Source organism: Manis pentadactyla, chromosome 9 (genome assembly GCF_030020395.1).
Source record: "Manis pentadactyla isolate mManPen7 chromosome 9, mManPen7.hap1, whole genome shotgun sequence".
Classification (NCBI taxonomy): Eukaryota; Metazoa; Chordata; class Mammalia; order Pholidota; family Manidae; genus Manis; species Manis pentadactyla.
The window spans coordinates 89,808,750-89,829,658 of record NC_080027.1 but is presented as its reverse complement, the minus strand read 5'-3'; the positions used below and the strand labels follow the sequence as shown (position 1 = coordinate 89,829,658).

At 50.9% G+C, this 20,909-nt stretch overlaps 1 protein-coding gene and 1 non-coding gene across 7 annotated transcripts; one reads left to right on the top strand and one right to left on the bottom strand.

The window, feature by feature from the left end:
* Positions 1-683: 683 nt before the first annotated feature.
* On the bottom strand, positions 684-19,026 carry SMARCC2 (SWI/SNF related, matrix associated, actin dependent regulator of chromatin subfamily c member 2). 6 transcript variants are annotated; one of them, XM_036917503.2, is made up of 29 exons: positions 18,830-19,026; positions 16,769-16,888; positions 16,066-16,151; positions 15,540-15,621; positions 15,346-15,438; positions 14,660-14,729; positions 14,391-14,460; positions 13,605-13,680; positions 13,315-13,446; positions 13,092-13,207; positions 12,594-12,718; positions 11,546-11,605; positions 11,355-11,392; positions 10,957-11,087; positions 10,580-10,651; positions 8,747-8,860; positions 8,172-8,325; positions 7,411-7,503; positions 7,063-7,179; positions 6,911-6,973; positions 6,342-6,600; positions 5,991-6,152; positions 5,690-5,760; positions 5,331-5,466; positions 5,086-5,252; positions 4,568-4,702; positions 3,225-3,597; positions 2,486-2,911; positions 684-1,950 (listed from the first exon to the last, which is right to left on the bottom strand). In XM_036917503.2, exons 1-29 carry the CDS (start codon positions 18,938-18,940, stop codon positions 1,874-1,876), a joined length of 3,729 nt encoding a protein of 1,242 aa, XP_036773398.2. In that variant the 5' UTR covers positions 18,941-19,026; the 3' UTR covers positions 684-1,873. The 6 variants fall into 6 exon arrangements, with proteins under 6 accessions (XP_036773398.2, XP_036773396.2, XP_036773402.2 ...); XM_036917501.2 differs by having other exon boundaries at positions 7,063-7,182; positions 18,830-19,025; XM_036917507.2 differs by having other exon boundaries at positions 2,828-2,911; positions 7,063-7,182; positions 18,830-19,024.
* A 708-nt stretch (positions 19,027-19,734) lies between these two features.
* TRNAS-CGA (transfer RNA serine (anticodon CGA)) lies at positions 19,735-19,816 on the top strand. The gene has a single exon. It is a non-coding gene; the product is annotated as a tRNA-Ser (tRNA).
* The last annotated feature ends 1,093 nt before the right edge of the window (positions 19,817-20,909 follow it).

Genomic DNA, 20,909 nt, shown 5'->3' with positions numbered 1-20,909 from the left:
CAGTCCAGGGTCAATGGACTATGGTTTGGGGGAAGTTGGGGAAGTCATCTTTGCCTTGTTTAAAAAACGCCAGCCCATTCTTAACATGCTACAAAGGCTGCCGTTTGGGGTTGGGGTTAGGTTAGCGAAGCCATAAATCCCTATAGGATCAAGGTTGGCTGTCCTTGTTCCATCCCATATCAGGCCAAGTCTTCTCCATGCCCTCTGCCTGGTTAAACCAAGCCCTCAACCCTCCCAAGCAATGAAGGCATTGTGTGGGGGAAGCTGGGAGTGTTACTGGACCTAAAGCTAGGCTGTATTAGCTCTGCCTGAGCCTGTCTGTCATGTCACATTGGCAGGGCTAGGGGCCAGTAATAACAGAAGTAGAAGGGATGCCTGCCTTCTCCCTGCCTACCTAATAAGGGAAGGAATGAAACCTGAATTACTTCTGAAAGAATAAATATACAAGTCTCCAGGTTGTGAGGATGTCCTTCCAAGTCTTAAGAGTGCTATTTTTAGGGCAGGTAAGGGCCTCTGCCCAGCTTCTGCCCAGCACCCAGTCCTGACAGCTGGGCTGCCTTCAGCCTGTTGTGGAGACAGGCCTGGTGTCTCCAGCTCAGGTGAATGCCCCAGGGAAGGGCTTCAGCCCTGCCCGCCTGCCTGACAGCCACAGGTAAGAACAGAAGGCACCCACAAAATGGAACTGAAAGCAAATTAATTTATATATAAAAAAAAAAGTAAAGAAAATTTACAGAGAACTTTTGAACAGAAGAAAGTTGCTAACACACAGAAGAGGAACAGGAACATGAGGAACCAAGGCCTGGTGGGGAGGGACCAAGAATTGGTGGAGCCTAGAATTATGTTTGCCTTCACATCAGGGATGAAGGGGAGAACTGGTACAGGAGGCACTGGAATTTGTGGGGCAGAGCCCAGCCACCCCCCGGGGGCTGGTACTGCCCTAGGTCACGCTTCTCTCACCTGCTGCCCCCAAATTCCAGGGAACCCCTGGCTACCAGTTGAGGTTCTGATGGTCTTAGGAGAGGGAAGAAGTTGGGGGTTGACCCACCAAGTCATATTATAAGGAGGTGCTTAAGTGCTTTTTGAAAATTTCAGGTTTTTAGGCCCCCCTCCATCTCACAGTTCCCCTTTCCATGTCTTCAGGAGTCCACTGATAGGGCCCAGGTGCCTCCTTCCTCTGATTACCTGCCACAGGGGTGTCCAGGATATGCCCCCTCCCCCACCGCACATATGCTGGCATAAACTATGAAGGTAATTTAAAAACAAGACTGACATTCAGAGGGGAAAGGGTTATTAGCTGACCTGGGGTGGCCTAACAGCAACACTGAGGAAGCAGTAGGAGAGATTAGAGGAGCAAACTGGAGGAGGGGTGGCTCGTCAGTAACAACGGCTAGAGGAGACAGATTCAGCACCCTATTCTATCCCCAGAACCTTTCCTAAAACTGTCACCTCCCTTCTCCACAAAATGTAAAAGTTGGTTCATTTTTTTTTAGTGGGTACAAGGAGTTCCAATGTGGCTTTTTAACTCTTAAAAGTTTTTTCTCCCCATAAAAAAATGGAGTTTTGAGGGGTACACCCTTAGAAGTGGTTAATTAGAACCTTGTATGAACTCCTTCCTCCATCCCCTCCTCTGGGGCACGTTCCCATCCTATGCTCTGTCTCAGCCATTAGAAACATCTTTTAAACAGAAGTCCTTGAATACTCCGATATTAAAATCATGCCTGACAGGCATGGTGGGAGCACTGGAGGGGCAGGAGGAGATTTCCTTACATAGTTATGAACTCTAGGCTGGGGAAGGGTCCCAATGGTGGGGGGAGGGCTGTTCCTGGAACCTGGATCTCCATGGGGTGAGGGGGAGAGATGTCTGGCTGGCTCCTCACTGTGGAGGTGGCACAGGGGTGACTGTGCCTGGGCTCGGGGCTGTGGGGTCTGGAGGCAGGGGGGTGCTTGGGTCTGTGGAGAAAAGGAAGATGAATCAGCTAGGGTGAGCAGGAGAGAGGGCTCCACACCCAGGCCTCCAGACACCAGAACTGGGCATGGCATGCAGCGGGTGGATGGATGGATGGAGTGCCCATGACATACAGCTTCCTTTCCCCAGTCCCCTCTCCCCTCACTGAAAATAACCCACACCCTCCTCCAGCCCCGACAGGTAAAGGGGGCATTTGAGCGTGACAGGACAAGCAGAGGGACACCAATAGTCATGCAAACAGGCAGCCGTCTCTCAAATTTACTACTGAGGTGCTCTGTGCCACAGGACTCCTCCATGACCCACCAGTGAAAGGCCCCAACGTCATCCCAGAGGTGGCAGCTGCCAGGCTGGGGGATGGTGGAGGACACCAGAGAGGCCCTTCCTCCTGGATTCTAACTTTACCAGAGCATTCAGAAAGGACTGTGGAAGTACTAGTACTGGAGCCCTTCCCCACCTGCCCTCCATCCCTCCACGTGGACCCCTTTCCCTCACCCTTCTCCCCTCCAGGACCCTTCTCACCTGGCAGTGGGCTGGCACTGGGCAGGAGGTTGCCCTGAACAGCTGCCACAATGGCAGGGCTCTGGGCTGCGGCGGATCCGAGCCCCGGCCCCAGAGGCAAGGAGGATGGCATGGTGGTGGTCGCCGGCAGGTTAGGGTGTAGAGGGTTCGCCATGGACACAGGCAGGTTAGGTGGGGGGAGAGTGCCCGGGGCGAATGGGAGATGGTGATGATGCCCATGCAGGTTAGGAGGAGGCAGGTTAATACTGATGGAGTCAGCTAGACTACCAAATGGGAGGATAGATGGAGCAGGAGGAGGAGGAGGAGGCAGCATGCCGAAAGGCAGACCCAAAGGAGCATTACCCGCCATGCCTGGGTGCCCGCTGCCTGGCACTGCCCCAGGTATCACTGAGGGAGGAGCTTGTTGGCTGGGGAACGGCGAGGGGCCTGAGAGGAGAGATTACAACAGTCAGAGGCCTAAAACCTCACCAACTCACTTTCGTAGGAGAATGTAGTCGCTACTAGGTACCACCTTCCCTTTTCCTGACACTAGAAAAACTGGTAAATCCTTGAAACAAAATTCCAAAGATCTGGTTCAGGGAGGGAGCCCTGCAGGCTCAGGAATACAACAGGCCGGGGCCCATCTACTGCAGTCATGGCTGACCCCGACCTCCATTCAACCACGTACTCTCTTTGAAGGGAACTAGAACATGCATGCACATCCCACTAATCACCAGGAGTTCCAGAACCTGTCACTTACCATGGGGTCCAGGGGGGGGTACCCCTGGTGGGATTGCCCCAGGCTGGGGGGCTCCAGCTGCTTGCTGCTGCTGTGGCCCTGCAGATGATCCCGCCTGCCCAATCTGTTCAGAGGGGCCCAAGCTTCCAGGAGGGGCCCCACTACTAGCAGCGGCAGGAGCCACAGAGGCCGGAGCCATAGCCAAGCCGTGGCTAGTGGGTGGCCCTGCACCTGTGGGTGGGAGGGGCTGGGTGCCTGGGGGCGGGGCTGCCTGGGGCTGCACGTGGTGCATCTGCTGGAAATGCTGCTGCCTGGCCCTCATCTCTGCATACTTCAACTGCTCCATGTGGAAGGCTTGTCTGTCCGCCAGGAGCTGCTGCCTCTGATACTCCAGCTGCCAAGGACAAGAGAGTACTGCTACCCAAGTTCAGAAGGTCCAAGGCAAACCCTTGCCCCGATAGATCCAGCCTCTCCTTCTGTCAGTCCCCCACATCAAATCTACTCAATCTTGTACTTGGTGTCCTCCGCCCTCCCCAGCCCTCCCCTCACAAATGCCCACAATCACGTCTTTTGCCCATGTGTTTTCTTGCTGTGATGGAGTTAATGGGCTATCTGGTGGTAGCCTTGCTCGTTTCAACTGCAAAGCTGTGAATCTGTTATTAATTTGGAAGTCAATTCCAGTTTCTCTTGTCAATTCACGTTCTTTCCTTCCTTCAAAACTGGCTTCAAAACACCATTCCTAAGAAGCCATCCCAGTTGATACTAGATCAGTTGTCCCATCTCTGAGCATTGTCATTTATTCTGTTCTCTCCTAGGATTTATATACTTGACTTGAATTCTCTTAATTTCAACTTGTCAGACACCTAAGCATTAGGTCTATGATGTCTCCAATCAAACTAGGTTCTCTGAGGTCAGGGTCACTGTCTTATATTTCTTTTTCTATCTTCTCAAAAACAATATAGTTCAAAACCTTGTCCATTCCACCCCCTTTCCAAGTTTACCTTCTGGCTTTGAAGCCTACCCTCTCATCATCCCTTAAACCTGTTTGATAATGCAACAAATATTTATTGAGAGCCTACTATGGGCCAAACATTGTTCAAGGACTTGAAGATGCAGCAATCAAAAAACTGGCTAGCATCTCCGCCCCATGATGCTGACATTCTGTGTGAGGTCAGTGTCCAGGCTGTGGCTGTGGGCTGCTTGTTCCCTACTGTGCAGGGCTGGCTCCTGCTGCCCCAAGGCACTCCACTCTGCTTGAAGCCCTGTCAGTCTCACACTTTTCACACACCCGCACCCCCTCTTCCGAAACTGAGGAAGCTCCATGTCAAGGTGGCTCCACTGACCCACTAGAGGCCGCTACTCACTGCTTCTCGCTCTCGGTCCATGATCGTCTCCAGCTCCTCAAAGTGCCGGAGTTTAATCTCCAACTTTTTCATCTGGGTCTCTACCAGCAAGGCCACCAGAGATTTGATCTTCCTCTCCTCAACAGCAGCCAAGTGCTAGGGAAGGAGGGGTGGGATGGCCATCAGCAGGAGGACCTAGCTGAAGACATTCTAAGGGAGAGAAAGGTAGGCGGGAGACTGGCAAGTTTTAAGGATTTGCTATGGTCACAACCCAGGGAGTAGTATAGCCTTCATAGTTTTAAAGAACATGAAGAAAAAGAGAGTGGCAGAGGCTAAGATAAGGCCGAGCAATTAGAAAACAGGCCCAATGGTAAAAGCTTAAAAAGCTTAGAGAAGAGATGACCAGCTCTCCATCGGAATCAAAATAAAAAGGGAATAGCCCAGCATTATTTAAGGATGAGCAAGGAAGGACTCCCTCCAGGGGCAGAGTGAAGGGGAGCACCTCCTTCCCAGGGGGGGCCTCTAGGTTTCAGGCACACCTTGGCCTTCACAGCGGCAGCGGCCAGGGCAGCGGCTGCCGCCGTGGAGAGGTTGCCCTCGCCAATGTCCCGCTCCACTTTCGCCTTCCTGTCCCCCTCTGACTCCACGGTTTCCTTCAGCACTTCCTCCGGCCCTTCCTTTGGCTCCTTCTCCTTCTCGGGGTCAACTGGGCCAGGAAAAGCAGGTGTCAGCCATGGCTGCCCATTTCCTTCCTGGGCCTGCACCACCATGCTGGGGGGCTCACCCACTAGGTCCCCATCGCTCTTCTCTGACTCCTTCTCGCTATCACCCTGCTTCCCTTTCTCTTCATCCTTCTTGGGAGCCTCTCCAGTCTTCTCCTTTGCTTCTTCCTCAACAGCCCCAACTCCTTCTCGGGGTTCCTGAAGTCCCAAGAAGAGAAAAGTAGACAGCATTGGGGCAGCTGGCTCTCACACATCCAGCCCAGACTAGGGACGGAATCACACCTCTGACTTTGGAGGTGACCTAGCTACAGGGGCAGCCCCATCCCATTGCAGAGCTGGCCTGCCTCAGTGTACCTGTGCCCCCCAACACCATGGTGCTGCGTGGACCTCCACCCGCCCAGCCCAGGGCAAACCACTATACCTTGGGCTCCTTCTTCTCTTCTGTGGGCTGGCCCTCTGCCCGCACCTCATCAGTCCCGCTCTCCTCTGTGCCTATGAGAAGAGGAAATGGGAACTGTCCAACACAGAGTTCGTCCCTGTAACACTTTCCAACAGCCTTCTCCCAGCCAAAACCTTAGTGAGAAGACCAGTAAAGTCCTGGGAAATAATAAAAATCCCACCAGTTCTCCCCATTCACATTGTGCTCTGAGGTCATCTCAAGGCGGGGATGGCACAGGGCGTGACAGAGAAAGGGGAGAGGCCCAGGGACCTGCCGGCCTTACCGATCCTCTCAGGCTCCTCTGAGGCAGTTCCTGCAATACCACTGCTCTCCAGGCCAAAGGCTGGGTCGGCCCTGCCTGTCACCTTGGCTGCTTCCTCCACTTTCCGAACATGGGCCTCCACCAAGGCTGTGGGTACCTCTTCCTTCATTTTGGAGAACTCTTCTGCAAGATCCAGAGAGGATGAAGCTGGGAGTGGGGGCTGTCCATGTGAAAGCATCCTCACAAGCCCACCTCTTCATCTGGACCAGCATGGAGCTAGACAGGTGCCTGAGCTGATGTCAGTAGGGGTTTCAAGATCTGAGTAACCAGCCCTTCAAATGTAAACTAAGAAGGCCAGGCCATCCACGTTACCTAGGGCTGACTTGGCGGCAGCAGAGGCGACTCGAGGATCAACGACAGAGGCCAGGAAGGCAACAGTGCTCATAACAGGGTTGCCTGACTGACTGAAGGGGATGGGCTGGTAGGCCAGGGGGCCCAGGGAGGCCTCTGAGTCCTCCAGGTATGGGTCTTCGATGGGAAGACGAAGAAAATGCAAGATGCACTCGTCCTGTGTGCGGCTGCCCACGTGCTCTGATACTTTGTTCCAGTCATCTTTGTACATTTCCAGGGCCTGGTGGTAGTGGGAGAGATGCAACTTCACTTACTGAGACACTTTCCTTGACAGTCAGCTCCCCCCATCCTACTAAGGGTCACTGGCTTCAAAGTTCCCTGTGTCGTGGTACTGGTGCACTCTGCTGGTCCAAGGGGAATCTCCAAGTAGCACTGAGAAAGGATATGGAGTTAGTGAACTGGCGCCAGTGCCTGGCCTGGAGCTGTTCCCTGAGGCAGAGTCTATGGGCATCCGGAAGGAGGGACTGGAGCAGGGGCACTCTCCCCACTCACTTGTGTATCGAGCACCCTCCTTTCCTTGCCCCAATTACCTCCAGAAGAAGCAGGGTCTCCTGTTCTGTCCACTCACGAGTGGCACTGGCCGCAGCTTTGCTCTGCAGGGCACAAAGGCGGGTGAGGGAAGAGCCCCATGGCCTCTGAGGAGCAAAGGTGCTCACCCCTGAAGTCAGTCCACAATGCCTACCTTGGAGGGCACATTCTTCTTTGTGTACATGTCTGTGCGTAGCCCAAAGTTCTGCATGTCTGCAGGCTTCTCTTTACCTTTGTCAGGGAAGCTGAGCATTTGCTGAGAAGCAGAGGTCTGCTGTTTGTGCAGGAGAAAAAGACAGGTGAGCAGGCATGACCCTGGGAGCCAGGAGCAGACAGAGAGAGAGAAGAGACAGAAGGAGCTTCCTTCCCAAAGCCAGGGACACCCTGGGTGGGCCTTCCTCCCTTACTGCTGTAGCTCCTCTGCCCTCAAAACTCTTCTTCCCAGGCAGGGGCCCCCCAATAAAGGGGCAAATAAGCCCAGCAGGGTCTGCATCCCACCTACCAGCTCTGGCTTGCCCTTAGCCGTCTCTGGCACCAGGTCATCCAACTCTTTGCCCTTTCGCCCAGCCTTGGTATCAGCATCACCCTGGCGGCCCTAGGGGACAGAGCTTGGTGTCATGGAGGCTGGGCAGGAAATGACTACGCCAAGGCCCTGGAGGCCTCAAGACCAAATGCTGGGTGGCCTGCAAGCTCTGGGGCACACACGCTACTGTTCCATGTTCCCTTAATGATCAATTAGATCTGTAGTTGGCATGGTATACATTTGTATTCACATTTATCTCTATAGGTTCTCTTAGGAGCTGGATTTATCTTCTAATCCTAGATTTGGCACTCTGTGACACTGGGCAAGCCACATAACCTTTCTCCTCTTAATTTTTATAATGTATGAAATTAGACTGAAAAAAATGGAAGCAATAATTATGAGGCAAAAATGAAAAAATGCTGGAAACATGACAAAGTTTTTAAATTCCATGCAACTTAATTTTAAGCCCTTTTTCTCTATCTATTCCATCCCCTACATTAGCCTGTCTGCTGCTTAAGGAAAAGGAGCATCTCTTCTCTCTCAGCAAGTCCTTGGAATCTTTGGACAGAGGCTCAGAGGATGCTGAACAGAGAGGCTGATTCCTGTGGCCCTTTGCATCCCATGGAAAAGGAAAAACCTCAGAACACTCCTGAACCATTACCCTAAAAACCAGAAAAAGAAGAGTCCAAGGAAGCCCAATTTTACCCAACCCCACCTGTTCCCACAGCCCCTCACCCAACCTGTGGGGCCTTGGGCTGTAGAGGCACCAGCCCTGATGGTGTGTCTGCCAAGACGTGGAAGTGAGAGGTGGGTGGAGGACCCATTGGGGTTGGTCGGCTCTCGGCATCCACCTGGTAGTTAATGAGACCCCACTGTTCTAGGAAGGCATGGACCCTGTGAAGACAGAGGCAGATACAGAGTCATATGGGACAGCAGAGTCATACGGGACTCCCCAACCCTCTTCTCTGCTCACTCTCCTCCCTGGGAAGCCCAGTCCTTCCACTACTACCATGTCAGTGACACCCAAGTCTACATCTCCAGTTGGGACCTCTCCATATCCATCCACCTACTAAACATGTCTCCCTGGACAACCAGTAAAGTCAAAGCAGGATCCTTCAGTTACACACACATTTTCTACTTTCTGCCACACTTCAGTTGCCATTCCCTTGCATCACTCATTCCCCGAACCTGAACTTTGCTTTCTCTAGGTTTCTTCCTGCTCAATCTCCTCCTATGCTCCTTGCTGGCATCCCTACTTTTGCCAAGGGACACCCATGGGCAGACACCCTCACGTACCCCGCAACTGCAGACCCACCTCATGATGGCACAGACATCACCCGCCAGGTTCCTACGGCATGCAGTAGAGGTGAGATACTCCTGGGGGTTCAGCCGGTAAGTGTCAATCATGAAGTTTCGATAGGCCAGGTAGCTTAGAAGAGATGAATGATGAGGAGAAAAAGTAAATGTCTGCTAAGAACTAAAGGGCAGGAAAAGTGATAAAGGTGCTAAGGATTCCTCCTATGTGACAAAGCCAGAAGACAGTAGATTGTTATTAACACTTCAGGCCTACTATGTGCTGGTTGCATGGGGGTTCAAACACTGCTTGTTTTCCTTGACAGGGTTTGTAGTTAAATAAATTACTTTCTTGGCTGTACTTGGGAGATATTTCATCCAACTTCTGAATAAGAAATCAAAAGGTAAGAAAGGGTGCTCTGATTTCCAAAGGCAGATGTTAAAGGGAAGTCCCTGCCTCTCCTTGTATCCACCTAGTCAGTATGACATGGTACAAGGAATCTATGTTTCGAAGATGGAAAGATCTGAGTTCAAATCCTAGATCTACCATGACAGCCTTGGGCAAGTAATTTCACTTGTTCAAACCTCAGTCTCTATCTGTAAAGTGGAGTGTCTGTGGAAGGTGACAAAGATGTGGAAAGATCTAGTGTAGCACCAGGCACATTATTGGAGCTCAAAAACACAGCAGCTCTCATGTGGTCCAGTGTAAAGTCTGAGAACAGGAGCCAGACTAAAGGATGCAGATGCTGCTTTTACTACTTCCTAGCTATGTCACCTTGTGCAAGTGACTTAACTGGGGTCTATACCTCAGTCTCCTAACCAGTAAACTGGAGATGATAAGAGGACCTACCTCTGAAGCTGATGTGAAGATTAAAGTAGTCGATGTATATAGGATGCTTAAGACAATGCCTGGGAGAGGGTAATCTCTCAATATATTGGACAACTGTCATTATTTACTATTTTATACCAAGACTGAAAAGTATATAGAATAGTCTTTAGTTCCAACCCTGCCTGCAGATCATGAACTCATGTCAACTGGTCACTAATTCCTTTCCCCTGGAGAGGGCAAGACTTGTCCACATGCATGCTTTTCCCAGGAAGAAGAGAACCATAGTGGCTTACAGGGGAAGAAACATGGTGGAAAGGGAAAATCCCTAGAGGTGAAAAGGGAAACAGCTGGGAGCAAGCTCACTCAGTTCTTAGGGAGCCATGGCTCTACACTCAGTCTCACTTGCCTTGTCAGGACATCTGTCCTGCAGCATCCCTAACAACAGAAGTTTGCCAAGTCTCATCCGGAGCCAAGCAGATGTGGCCTGAGGCAACACCTTGAAGGAGGCAAAACCTTCTGAGCCCCAAGCCTGCACTTAGATGCCACTTCTCTCCAGAGAGCCTTTTCCATCCCTTCATTAACAGACTGGGTCTTCATAGGTCCACCTCCTGTCTTTCTATCAAAACCTCCTCTCAGGGACCAGCCCACTAGCAATCATTTACATTTTAGTCAAAGCTATTACTTACACTAGAGATTTACATTTTAGACGACGACACCAGTTAATTACGTCTGGGAAGGCTCTATGCCCTATTAAAAGAAATGGAGGCACTGGAACAAGTACTTGCTCTGTGCAGAACAACATGCTTCATATGGCCCCTGGGAAAACCTGGTGTCCCACAGAGCATACTACTCTGGTCACTGGGCAGGGCTGGGGCTGCCTCCAGGCAGAAATAGGGTCTTTGTCAGCCTAGCACAGTACCTGGCTCATGGGAGAAGCTCAAGAAATGTTGCTAAACTGGATGTTGCTGGATCTGGAAGAGTGAATGGGGACAGGAAGGAGAAAAGTTAGAGATGAGATTTCCTTACATTTCTGGAGTCTTGGACTTGTTCTTGCCGTTAAAGAACTCAGGGAGAGCCCTCCGCTCAATGGCATGAACACTGCAAGAGAAGCAGAGTGGATTCAGAAGGCACTGGTAGAGAGATGCGAGCCCCAAAGACAGGAAAGTCTAGCAGGCAGGGCAGGCAAATAGCTGGAGACGGCAGGAAGGATTCAAGAGAGAGCTCGGGGAGAGCTCCTGTCAGGGCTGAAAAACTCAAGAGACCAGGAGCTTCCCTAAAACTCGTGTACCCCAGTCTATTTGGCTGAGGAAGAAAAAACTTATTTGGAGGCAGGAGGAGGAATACCACATTGAGCTCCAGAGATAGGGAAATACAGATTCAGTGAGAAGTTGGAGCAACAATACCTATTATAGTCAAACCAGGCAGCGTAGCTAGGAATGATGATATGGTGGGTCTGTTCAGTCACGTTGTCCTCATGCAGATCTGGATTCTTGGTCTGCTCCCCCTTGTTCCCCGTACTGTTTTCATCCTCATCCTACAAATATGGAGGCGTCTGGATACTCAGCATTCCCATTCTGCCCCTAGCAACCCTCTGCTTCTCCCATACCCCAGGAATGTGGGCACTAAAGATGGGTATGGGAATGAACAGTTATGGGCTCCAGGACTCAGAAAGCTTTCAACACCAGCTAGAACCTAGAACTAGTCTAGGGTGGGAAGTCTGGGCAGTGGAAAGTGCTGGGCAGAAGGAACTTTACAATCACAAATGAGAATCACATAGAGAAGCAGTCTAAACTGGCTCCACCTTGCCCGTGGTCTCCATGCTTTCATCCTCCTGCTCATCTGTAAGAAAAAGAAAGCAAAATAGCAGGCTGGAGCCTCCTGACAGGCAAAAGAAGGATCCTGCTTTACGAAAGGTCCCAGCAGGCTTGGGGAGGGTGGCAGCTGGGCCTCCTCTCTTCTGAGCACTGACCCACACTCCCAAGGCCCCCTTACCCAGGTCAGTCACTGTGCCTCCCTTGACTGGGGCTGACTCCGAGTCCTTCTTTGTGTTGACTGCCAGAGGAGAGAGTCACTTATCAGACAGTTTCTGCCTAAAATAAGCCCTCACCTCTCCACTGTTAACAGTTCTAGAGATCTTTCTCCCACTGATCACAAATAGTAGTAACTCCTTCCAGTCGCCACCATTTTAGGGCTTGAAACTCACCTGCTACCTTCTCCCCTTCCCCAATCAAAAATGCATTTAACTTTTTCCCTATAAAGAAGCATTTTCTACTCAACAGCATCCATAAGTCATTCTTATCCTTGATAGGCCCTTATGTCCATCAGTGTGTCTCTAAGTTCTTACTGGACTGAGACAGTCTGCCCCACTACTCCAGAGGAGCAGCTGAATCTGAAACATGTTTGAAAGCAGTGGACTTTCTTCAGCTGAATTCATACACCAAGGCCAGGAGAAAACATGGACAGAGAGGAGAGCTGCTCTGACCAATGAAGGGTAGAACCAGGGCTCCTCTCTCTCAGTGGCCTCCCTCACCCTTTGGCCAAAATATGCCTCCAGATATTGGGAGCTAGTCTATGTAAGACAGACTGTACTCAGTCTGGACACTGTATGGTTCCACACTATCACACAGCAGTGGTCTCCAAAGTGGGGCTGTCAAGCCACTGGAATATGGGCATGGGGTATCAGAGCTCCTCTTCATATTTCCTTTTTAATCTTATCCTTTCCATCTTCCCGTTTTCAGAAAACATTTGCATGTGTTTTACAATGTTGTAAGGTAGCAAGCAGTACAACAGTACATGTATATAATCTGTGCACAGATATATTTCAATGATGGGGATACATTATCAGGAGGAGTTTGGAGACAACTACATCAGGTGCAAAGCACAGCCCACAACTCCGATATAGGTATGAAGGTAGAGCACTGTCCACAGTGAAGAAGATGAGTTCAGCGACCAGCTGAAGTGAAGGGGAAAGTCCTCTAGAAATGGAGCAGGAACAGAAAAGGGAATGCGGTGGGTCCAGGGAGCTTGGCCTGGCCCATACCTGTTTTGGGCAATGTCACCTCTTCTATGTTGGGGACTGGGGAGGGCTCATCCATGTCCTTCGTCAGGTCTTCTTGTTCCTCTTCTCTGTGGCCACGCTTTGACTTGGTGTAAGGTGTTGAGGGACTGAGAAGAAAAGGGAGTGGAAGAGAACTCAGTCACCCCTGGACAAGGAGTCCCTAGAAGCTGAGATTCAAGGGAATGGAAACAAGACAGGATCCTCAGGGTGGGGCTCATGCACAGACAGAAGCATGCACAGAAACCAATCACTACAGAGTAATGGGCAGTGACCATGGCTTTCGTGTGGAGGGTGAGCTCTCTGCATTTACTGGTGGCTGGGCCTGCAACTGGGCAGCTTCTCCTCCTCCCTCTCCAAACACCTGGGGAACGTGGCCCACCCAGGTCAGGGCCAGTGGCTGTGGGAAGGGACCTGTCCTTCCCTTCTGCAGCATGGTGTGGGAAGAATGGTGATGTGGGGGATGAATGGAGGCTGGCATACCCTTTCTTAGCATTTTTCTTCTTAGCCTCTGGGGTTGGTGAAGGAGAAGGGGAGCGCTTCCTCTTCTTATAGTTCCCCCCCTTCTTGTCCCTCCGATCTGAATCTGGGCTGTTCACCTGCAGGTTGGAGAATCGGGGTAAATGTCAGCAACAATGCCCAGTGCACACTTAGATATCTAAGACTTATGCTAAGGTATCAAGGAAGAAAGGAGAGGAATTTTCACCTCATCTGTCAAAGTCTTGGCTGAAATCTTCTTTCGGCGGGAGACAGGATTTTTGTCATCATTTACTTCGTAGTCTTCTTCATTCATCCATTCATTGAAGGTATCTGTGTCCAGGATCCACTTTGCATGAACCTAAAATACAAAGGCACACTGTGCCGGAGAGAAGCCTGAAAGCCACAGCTTTGCGGGCCCGAAGGGAAAAGCCACGAGCACAGGAGTCTCTGCTTCACCTCCAAACAGTGGTCTGCTCCTTGCATTCTTCTTCGGGTTGGGGAACAAGAGATACTCACCCTCCTAGGTTTCTCAGGAGTTGGAGCATCTTCCACAGCTGCTTCAATTTCACTGGCTGGGATCCATGTGTCATAACTGCCATGGGAAATTGAGCATGAAGCAGGATCAATGGGATGGAGTTGTGGGAAAGTAGGCACAAATCTTTATAGCTTTCCATTTACAGAAAGTATTGAGTTGCTGGGTTAGTTTCTTGGTATGATTATTTTTCCAATTAATATTGGACTTTTCTTCATTATGAAGTGGTAAAGACAATTACAAAACTTTTTAAACACAGAAAAAGAAAGAAAAGAATCACCCTAACACAACATTCCTGTGGCATTCAATATATACTCTTTCCCAGTAACTCTTTTCAGCACAAATTTGGTTTCACATAATTGCAATGATACCAGATTTCATTTTACATCCTACTTCTTGCATTTCATATTTATTTACAAATTGTTCATATTATTTATATCTGTTTAAACACTGAGTAAAAGCCCACTGAGAAGACAGACAAAATGCTGAAAACATTTTCTATTAGACAATCATATCACTTCTAAACCTACTCATCAAAAATTATACTGGAACAACCATTTCACACATTAAGCCCCAATCCTTTTAGCCTAAGCTTCATCCAATAAGTCCAAACCTTCCCCAAGATAGAGGATTTACATAATAGGTGGGAAGAGAACAAATGAACAAACCTAAAAGTAACTCCCAAAGAGCATCTTCTTGCTCTGCTAGGCATTCGAGGGCTTCTCAGCCTGGCTCTGGTGCTTAAACCCACCCCAGGACCCCATCCTCACCTATCAGGATAGTATCCCCAGTGCAGAAGAACCTGCTTGTCCCTCTTCATGACCGGTCGTACCCATTCCTCTGGGGATAGAGACAGAGCAGGAAGAAATATAAGCTAAAGAAGTACACAAAACATAACTGTATGCAACTCCGGTTGCAACAGGGGACATGGAAATAGGAATGTAAGATGGTAGGAAGGTTGAAAGGAAAGGAGCCCAGCAGTCCTCTGCCTCCTAGAGCAACCCCCGTACTGCAGTGGCCAGGAAAACCCAGGTCTCACCTTCTTCTAGGTTCCCTGGAACAGGATACACAACATGGGAGGCATTGTTCTTATCCTCAGTGACTGTTCCCTGGATAGCACAAGGAGAAGTAGATAAACATGGTCCCCTATGAATTACTCATGGGTGTAAATAAATCAAAATAAGATTTAATCACAGCCCTGCCTTCCTTATCACATTTGCTCAGAGTGGTAGTAAAGTTAGTTTGCATTCTCTAAGCACACACCAGCAGAGTGGCAGAGGGAAAGAGCTGGGAGTGTGCTGATAGTGGAGAAAACTCAAAGAATTAAAAATTGCTACAGATAATCTTCTAAATAATAATCTACACATGAGAAATGTAAAGTTGACTGTATGTCCCTAGCAATGACTTCTGCTTGTTATTACAGAGTTCCAAAGAGCAAAGATTTCATTTCTCTGAAACCAGGCCATCTCTAGCTGAGTGCAAGTAGGTGCTTCTGTCCCCAGGCCAATGCACGTGCCGGGAATAGTGATCCAAACCTGCTGAGACTGGGAAATATGGGAAGCAGGCAGAGAAAGAGGGGCTCAGGACCTTAATTCTAGTCTTATTCCAAGTAGGTAGAGTCACCTCTGCAGTAGAGAACATGGCACCTCAAGGCTGCTTCATGTATGGAAAACATCAGGGAAAGAGTCATGGAGTTTCTGAAACCTCCTGACCCCACCCACTTACCTGGTGTCTCTTGATAATGTCCTTTAATTTCCCTAGCAGTTTGGGTTCAATTTCTGGGCACAGAAAAATGTTAGGTCGAGACAGGCAATTATTCTGTGGGGAGAAGAAATAGATGGGATGAAATTATGGTGAAGTGGTATTTTGGATTCCCTCTGAGGGATGGGACATGGATGGAAAAGGTTCTTGACTCTGACCTGCACTAAGGACTTCTCAATGGTCATGAACATTTCCACGTTGCGGTCCATGCGTGACGGATTCTGGAAATCATAACGCCGCCTTGTGAAGAGGCAATGATCTAGTCAGTGGTATAGCTCAGGTCTGGGGATAAGGTTAGAGTATGTGACTTTTTAACATGGGAAATTAGGAGGCAGTCTTTCTCACAGCTGTTGCCTGGGATTTAGGGCTCTCTGAGCTCAACTCCATGCATCACTGTATACTTGGTCCAAAAGGACAAAGAAAAGCTAGAGATGCCAACCTGAGAATCCCTTTTCCTGTGCAGCACACACAGTGATGCATGCACAAGTATTCACTCTTGAAGACTATTTTGGCTCTGACTCCCAGCCATTTTTCTGACCTATCAAGTCAGGCCTACTGACCTAGCAAAGCAAGAGACTCATAAGACTCACAAAGTATGAGACTGTCTCACCCAAGAAAGACCTCTGGGAATCCTAAGAAGGGAGTTCCCTCTAATGTAAGACGCACAGAGAGAAGGCATCTCACCATCCCTGGTCACTCTTGAATTTGTAGGCAGCTGCGAGGATGTGGCACAGGGATCCTCCTGCTTTGAAATCGAGGAAACATTTGATCTACAAAAGTGAGACAGGGAAGAAGCATGTGAGGGTCACGTCTTAAATTCTCTTATATTACCTAAGGTAAGTAATAAGAATCCCATGCTGAACTGATCTCCCTCTCAAAGGTGGAATTTGTTAACACTGTGCCATTCTATCATGTGGCCTAGAAGAGAGGAAAGAAAGAAACCAATATTCAAAAAGCCCCACCTTGTACCAAGCACTTACTGGATCACCTCAATGATCATTACAGAAACCCTACAAAGTAGGCACATTAATCCCATCTGGGGATGAGGGAACCAAGACTCCAGAGGCTTAAATGGCTTGTCCAAGATCACAGAGATACCAAGTAGTAGAGCAGGATTTGAACACAAGCCTGTGCAGATCCAGATCTCCTACCCTTTTAACCATGAGAGTTTCACACACAAGCTCAGACTGAGAAACCCTGTTGCACAGTGTTACTAAGACAAAGAGAATGGCAAATGGGAACTACAGCCAAGTCAGTAATGCCCTGACCGGGCATAGGGGTGGTAGTAAATTGCCCAAATCTTGAAAATTATGAAATTTACGACAAAACAAAATAAAACAGCTCCTTCTCTGGCTTGGAGAACTTGCCTCCTTGTGTCATCACTCACCGGCAGTTTCGTGAGTGGTGCGTTGCTGACATGTTTGCCAAAAACTTCTTCCTGAAATTGCAGCAGCTGCACGACCAGACTAGACAGGGACTTGTTGGTGGGTGGCTCAGCTTGAATGTACTGGGGAAACACAGGGACAGGAAAGAAAGACAGACCCCAGATCAATTGCCCAACACCTCCCTTATTTCTTCCCCAGGAGTTCTGGAAGCATCTGGCACAGAGAAAACAGTGTCTTCTCCGTCCACAAGTCTAGTCTCTATAAAGAAAATGGCAGAAAGGAGGCCCTCTATGCCCCTCACCAGGAAGGTGAAATTCTGCTGGTGAAATCCAGGCTGCCAGTGCTGGTGCTGGGGGCAAGGGAGGCTTCCTGCTCTTCCTCAGCTACACCTTGAAGTTGGAGTCACAGCGCCCTGATCTCTGGGCAACAGCACTGAGAGCTGTAAAATTCTGAAGGTTTATTGAGTTCAGGCCAAGGAAGCAGTACCTTAGAGGCTCTAAGTGAGACAGCAGTGTATTTTTTGGAGTAACTTTGTAGCCTATGATGTAGTGATTCCCCCTAGACTGGAGCTTAGTAAGAAAGGAACAAGAAGATGAGGCAACGCAAGGGGCAGACAGACCAGGAGAGTGAGCGTGTGCGTTCTGCTTTCTCTAGGAACTGGGCCCAAATGTCTTCTGGATAGGAAAGACCACCTACTGCCCAGGCTGGTGGGAAACAGCAGATATCTGACCTTTCTGAGGAAACTGTATCTGAGACAAGCAACTCTGGGCCTTCTTAAACACATTACCATAGCATCCTAGCCTGTGTTCTAATTTAAAACTGAGCCAGAAGGCTAATTCTTTACCTTTTGACTCGTTCTCTTAACCCTAATTACAGGGAAGGTGTTTCTCTCAGCGGGAGATATAAAGAGATCCTTGAAGGAAAAGGTAAATGACAAAGAACCAAGAGCTTCAAAGCTGAATCAGGTCACAGGCTGTCAATTCCCCCAGGACCAGAAACTAAATAAGCCGCTAGACTGAACTCCCTCCCCAAAAGCCAAAGGTCTAGAGGCCTGGGAACCAGAGCTCATGATGAGGTACTGACAAGCCACAGACCCAGCAGCTGTCTGTCAGGATCCTGATACCCAGAGACCTCCCAGAACAGGGCCAGACTCACAACCAGGATCAGAGGTTTTTTCCTACACCACCCATCACACTGTGACAGGCAGCAAAGCTGGTCAGGAAGAACTGGGGGCTGAAGGAAAGCCAGAAAGAGAACCCCTGGCTGGGGATGGTGCCCAGGCAGTCTACCTCCGGAGAAAAACCCCATGTGTAGACGTACCTTTCCGCCAACACCAAGACCTAGAAAGGGCAGGTAAGGCTTCTTGAACCCTTTGTTCACCACCTTATTATCTCCAGTTAAAGGGTGGGGGGCTAGAGGGAGAAAGCGAGTCCTAGCCTCTGAAACCCATTCCCAAGGCAAAACAAGGCCAGGTGGCAGGGTGACTTCACTGTGAAACTGAGGAATGGTCTAAGGATCCCTGCCCAGGAACTTCTGGCCTCCAGCTCCACAAGAGGTTTCGTCTCCCCTTGCATGCAGATGGGAGCAAGCGGCAGAGACAGGTGATGGGGGCGGGGACAGGGAGCTTTTTCAGGCTGATTAGCAGCCAAAGGCCTACTCTGGGCTGTTTACCCTCCGGCTTTCATCATTTCTCTCCAAACATATACAAAGCCCCAGGGAGGTCTCGGCCCGCGGGCACCTGGCCCCGAGCGGAGAGCGGGCGGCACCACGACGGGCACGCCGGGCCGGGGGCGCCGTTCGGCGCTCCGACCACCCGCAGACGGCTCTCGAGGAAAAGCCTGGAAGGCGATGGCTGAGGGTTCCGGGGTACTAGCAACGGGGCCGCCGAGGCAGGGGAGGGCAGCCCGAGCGGCGGGCGCAGCAGAGAGGGCGGCGGCCGTAGTAGGAGGCCGGGGGGCTGGAGAGGCTGGGAGGGCAAGGGGCGCGGGCCGCTGGAGGCCGGGCCGGGGCCGAAGGCCGCGACGCCTTTGTCCCGCCCCCGGGCCCGCGGCCCTGCCGCCTACCTTCTTGTAGTTTTTGCCGAGCCAGAGCCGCACGTTGTCGAACTGGGTCACGGTGTCCGCGGCCTCGTAGTACTTCACGTTGGGACCGCCATCCTTCTTCCGCACCGCCATCTTCTAGGGCTCGGGCCCCGCCGCCTCCCGCCCCGCGCAGCTCAGCTCCCGCCTTCTCGCCTCCTCCTCCGCCCGCCTCCTGCCTCCAGCCGCCGCCGCCGCCGCCGCCGCCGCCACCTCCCAACCAGGCCGCCCTGGCTCGTGCAGCGCCCCCTACCGGCCGTTCGGGAGCGGTGGAGGCGAAGCGCCGGGTGGGACCCGGGACCCTCTTCGGCGGCCTCCCCGGCGGTGGCGGCGGGAGCCTTGGGGAGGTGGCTGCGTCCTGAGGGCTCTTCACCTGACGCGAAGCCTTTACTCTTTGGCTCTCAGCCCGGGGAGAGGGGTGGCTCTTCATCCTCCCCCAAGGAGACGCCCATTGCCGGAGGAGCCCCCAGCCCATAGCTCTGAGCGGTGCTCACCTTGCACCTTCCCAGCCCCACGGAGCCGAAGACCCCTTTCCCCAGGAAGTCCTCCTTTCGTCCACCCCCAGGGGTTCCCCCTTTAAACTCCTCCTGAGTCTCGTTCGTGTGAGCGCCTTGTCCCTCACCCCTCTCATCCCCCAGCCTGAGGAGCCCCCTAGCCGCCGCTCCCGCTGATTCCCTCCGCGGGCCCGGCCTCTGCCTCCCAAACAGCTTTGCGTTCCTAGAGACCCCGAATCCCCGCTGGGCGGTAGGCGCGCCGTCTTTCCCGGGACACCCAGGGCACCCGCTATTTTCTGTGAGCCGAGCGGCGGCAGCCTATCCCCTCTGCTGCAGCTCTCCCGGAGCGCCGCGCGAACCCCCTCTGTAAGTGCGCGGGCCAAACTTGCGTTGGGAGTCACGGTGGCCGAGTGGTTAAGGCGTTGGACTCGAAATCCAATGGGGTTTCCCCGCACAGGTTCAAATCCTGTCCGTGACGGTTCTACCCCGTCCTTTTTAACCCTTAAGGACATATATAAAGGAATCCCCGTGCCCCCATCTGCTTACATGCACACTTCCCTTCCTGTTTCGGAAATAGAAGCCAAAAGTCTCAACCCTGGGGTTGGGAGGGGTGGATTGTTCACGCGACCCTTAACTATGTACAGCTGTGTTGGCTCCTCGATACAAGGCACCTTTGGAATTCTGTTACTTCAGGTTTGCTGATAGTTTTGGCATTCGTTGTTTCATTCTTTAGGGAGAGAATCATTAGAGGATTTGGTTGAAGAAGGGTTAAGTTTTGTCTGGGAATGTGAATGAGCATTGTGTTATAATAGTCATAACTAGAGTTTCAGGGCAAAAAGGGCATCACTGGATTTCATGGCCCCAAGTCACATCTTGTAGGTCTGATTACATTGTAGACCCAGGAACAGGTACTCCCTTACTTGCATTTCCTTGGGGAGCTGCATGTCAGCTATCACAAGGCTAGGAGGGGCTAGCCTCTTGAAACATGAACACTGCAGAGAGTCTGGGAAGGTAACTATCACTCTTTACTGAGTGCTGCTTATGTGCAAGGTACTGTTTTAGATGCTCCGTATATTAACCAAGTGTCTTGCCAAGGGGTTTCAGCCCCAGGCAAGTTCACTATGGATTCAGTGTGACCAAAGAAATGAGAGTAGAACGTTCTTGGGGTGAAGGTTATGCCCAATTTTATGTCCATGGTGGCAGGTCAATCACTAAAATCCCATTCACTCAGAGTGAGTCTGCATGCAGCAAGCTGGTCTCTGCCTCTGGGCCTCTCTGCCCACACAGCCATCCTCTTGAACTCTCAGCCCGCACAGCCAACCCAGTCTCTGTCCTCGGCACTGCCACAACTCCAGCCTCTGCTCTGCTCTCCTGCAGCCTTCCAGTCGTGCCACTATGTCGCCCAGAGCACTGGGAAGAGCTCTTTATGAAAGTCAGTAATGACATATCACCCACATCTGTGTAGTGAGTTAACTAACCAGGGCCACGTGAGAATCCTGGCCACAGGAACTTTCATTTTATCCACACCAAGCTAGGGAATTAATGCCTTCTCTAACCTCCTGTACTCACCT

What these genes read in the sequence shown, in the direction of transcription:
- SMARCC2 (XM_036917501.2), bottom strand. Translation starts at nt 18,940, where the DNA reads ATGGCGGTGCGGAAGAAGGATGGCGGTCCCAACGTGAAGTACTACGAG. An exon ending in CACCACTCACGAAACTGCCG is followed by an intron (nt 16,152 to 16,768) that starts GTGAGTGATGAC and finishes TCACTTTTGTAG; the next exon opens with ATCAAATGTTTCCTCGATTT. An exon ending in AAGTCCAAGACTCCAGAAAT is followed by an intron (nt 8,861 to 10,579) that starts GTAAGGAAATCT and finishes ATCTCTTCTAAG; the next exon opens with CTACCTGGCCTATCGAAACT.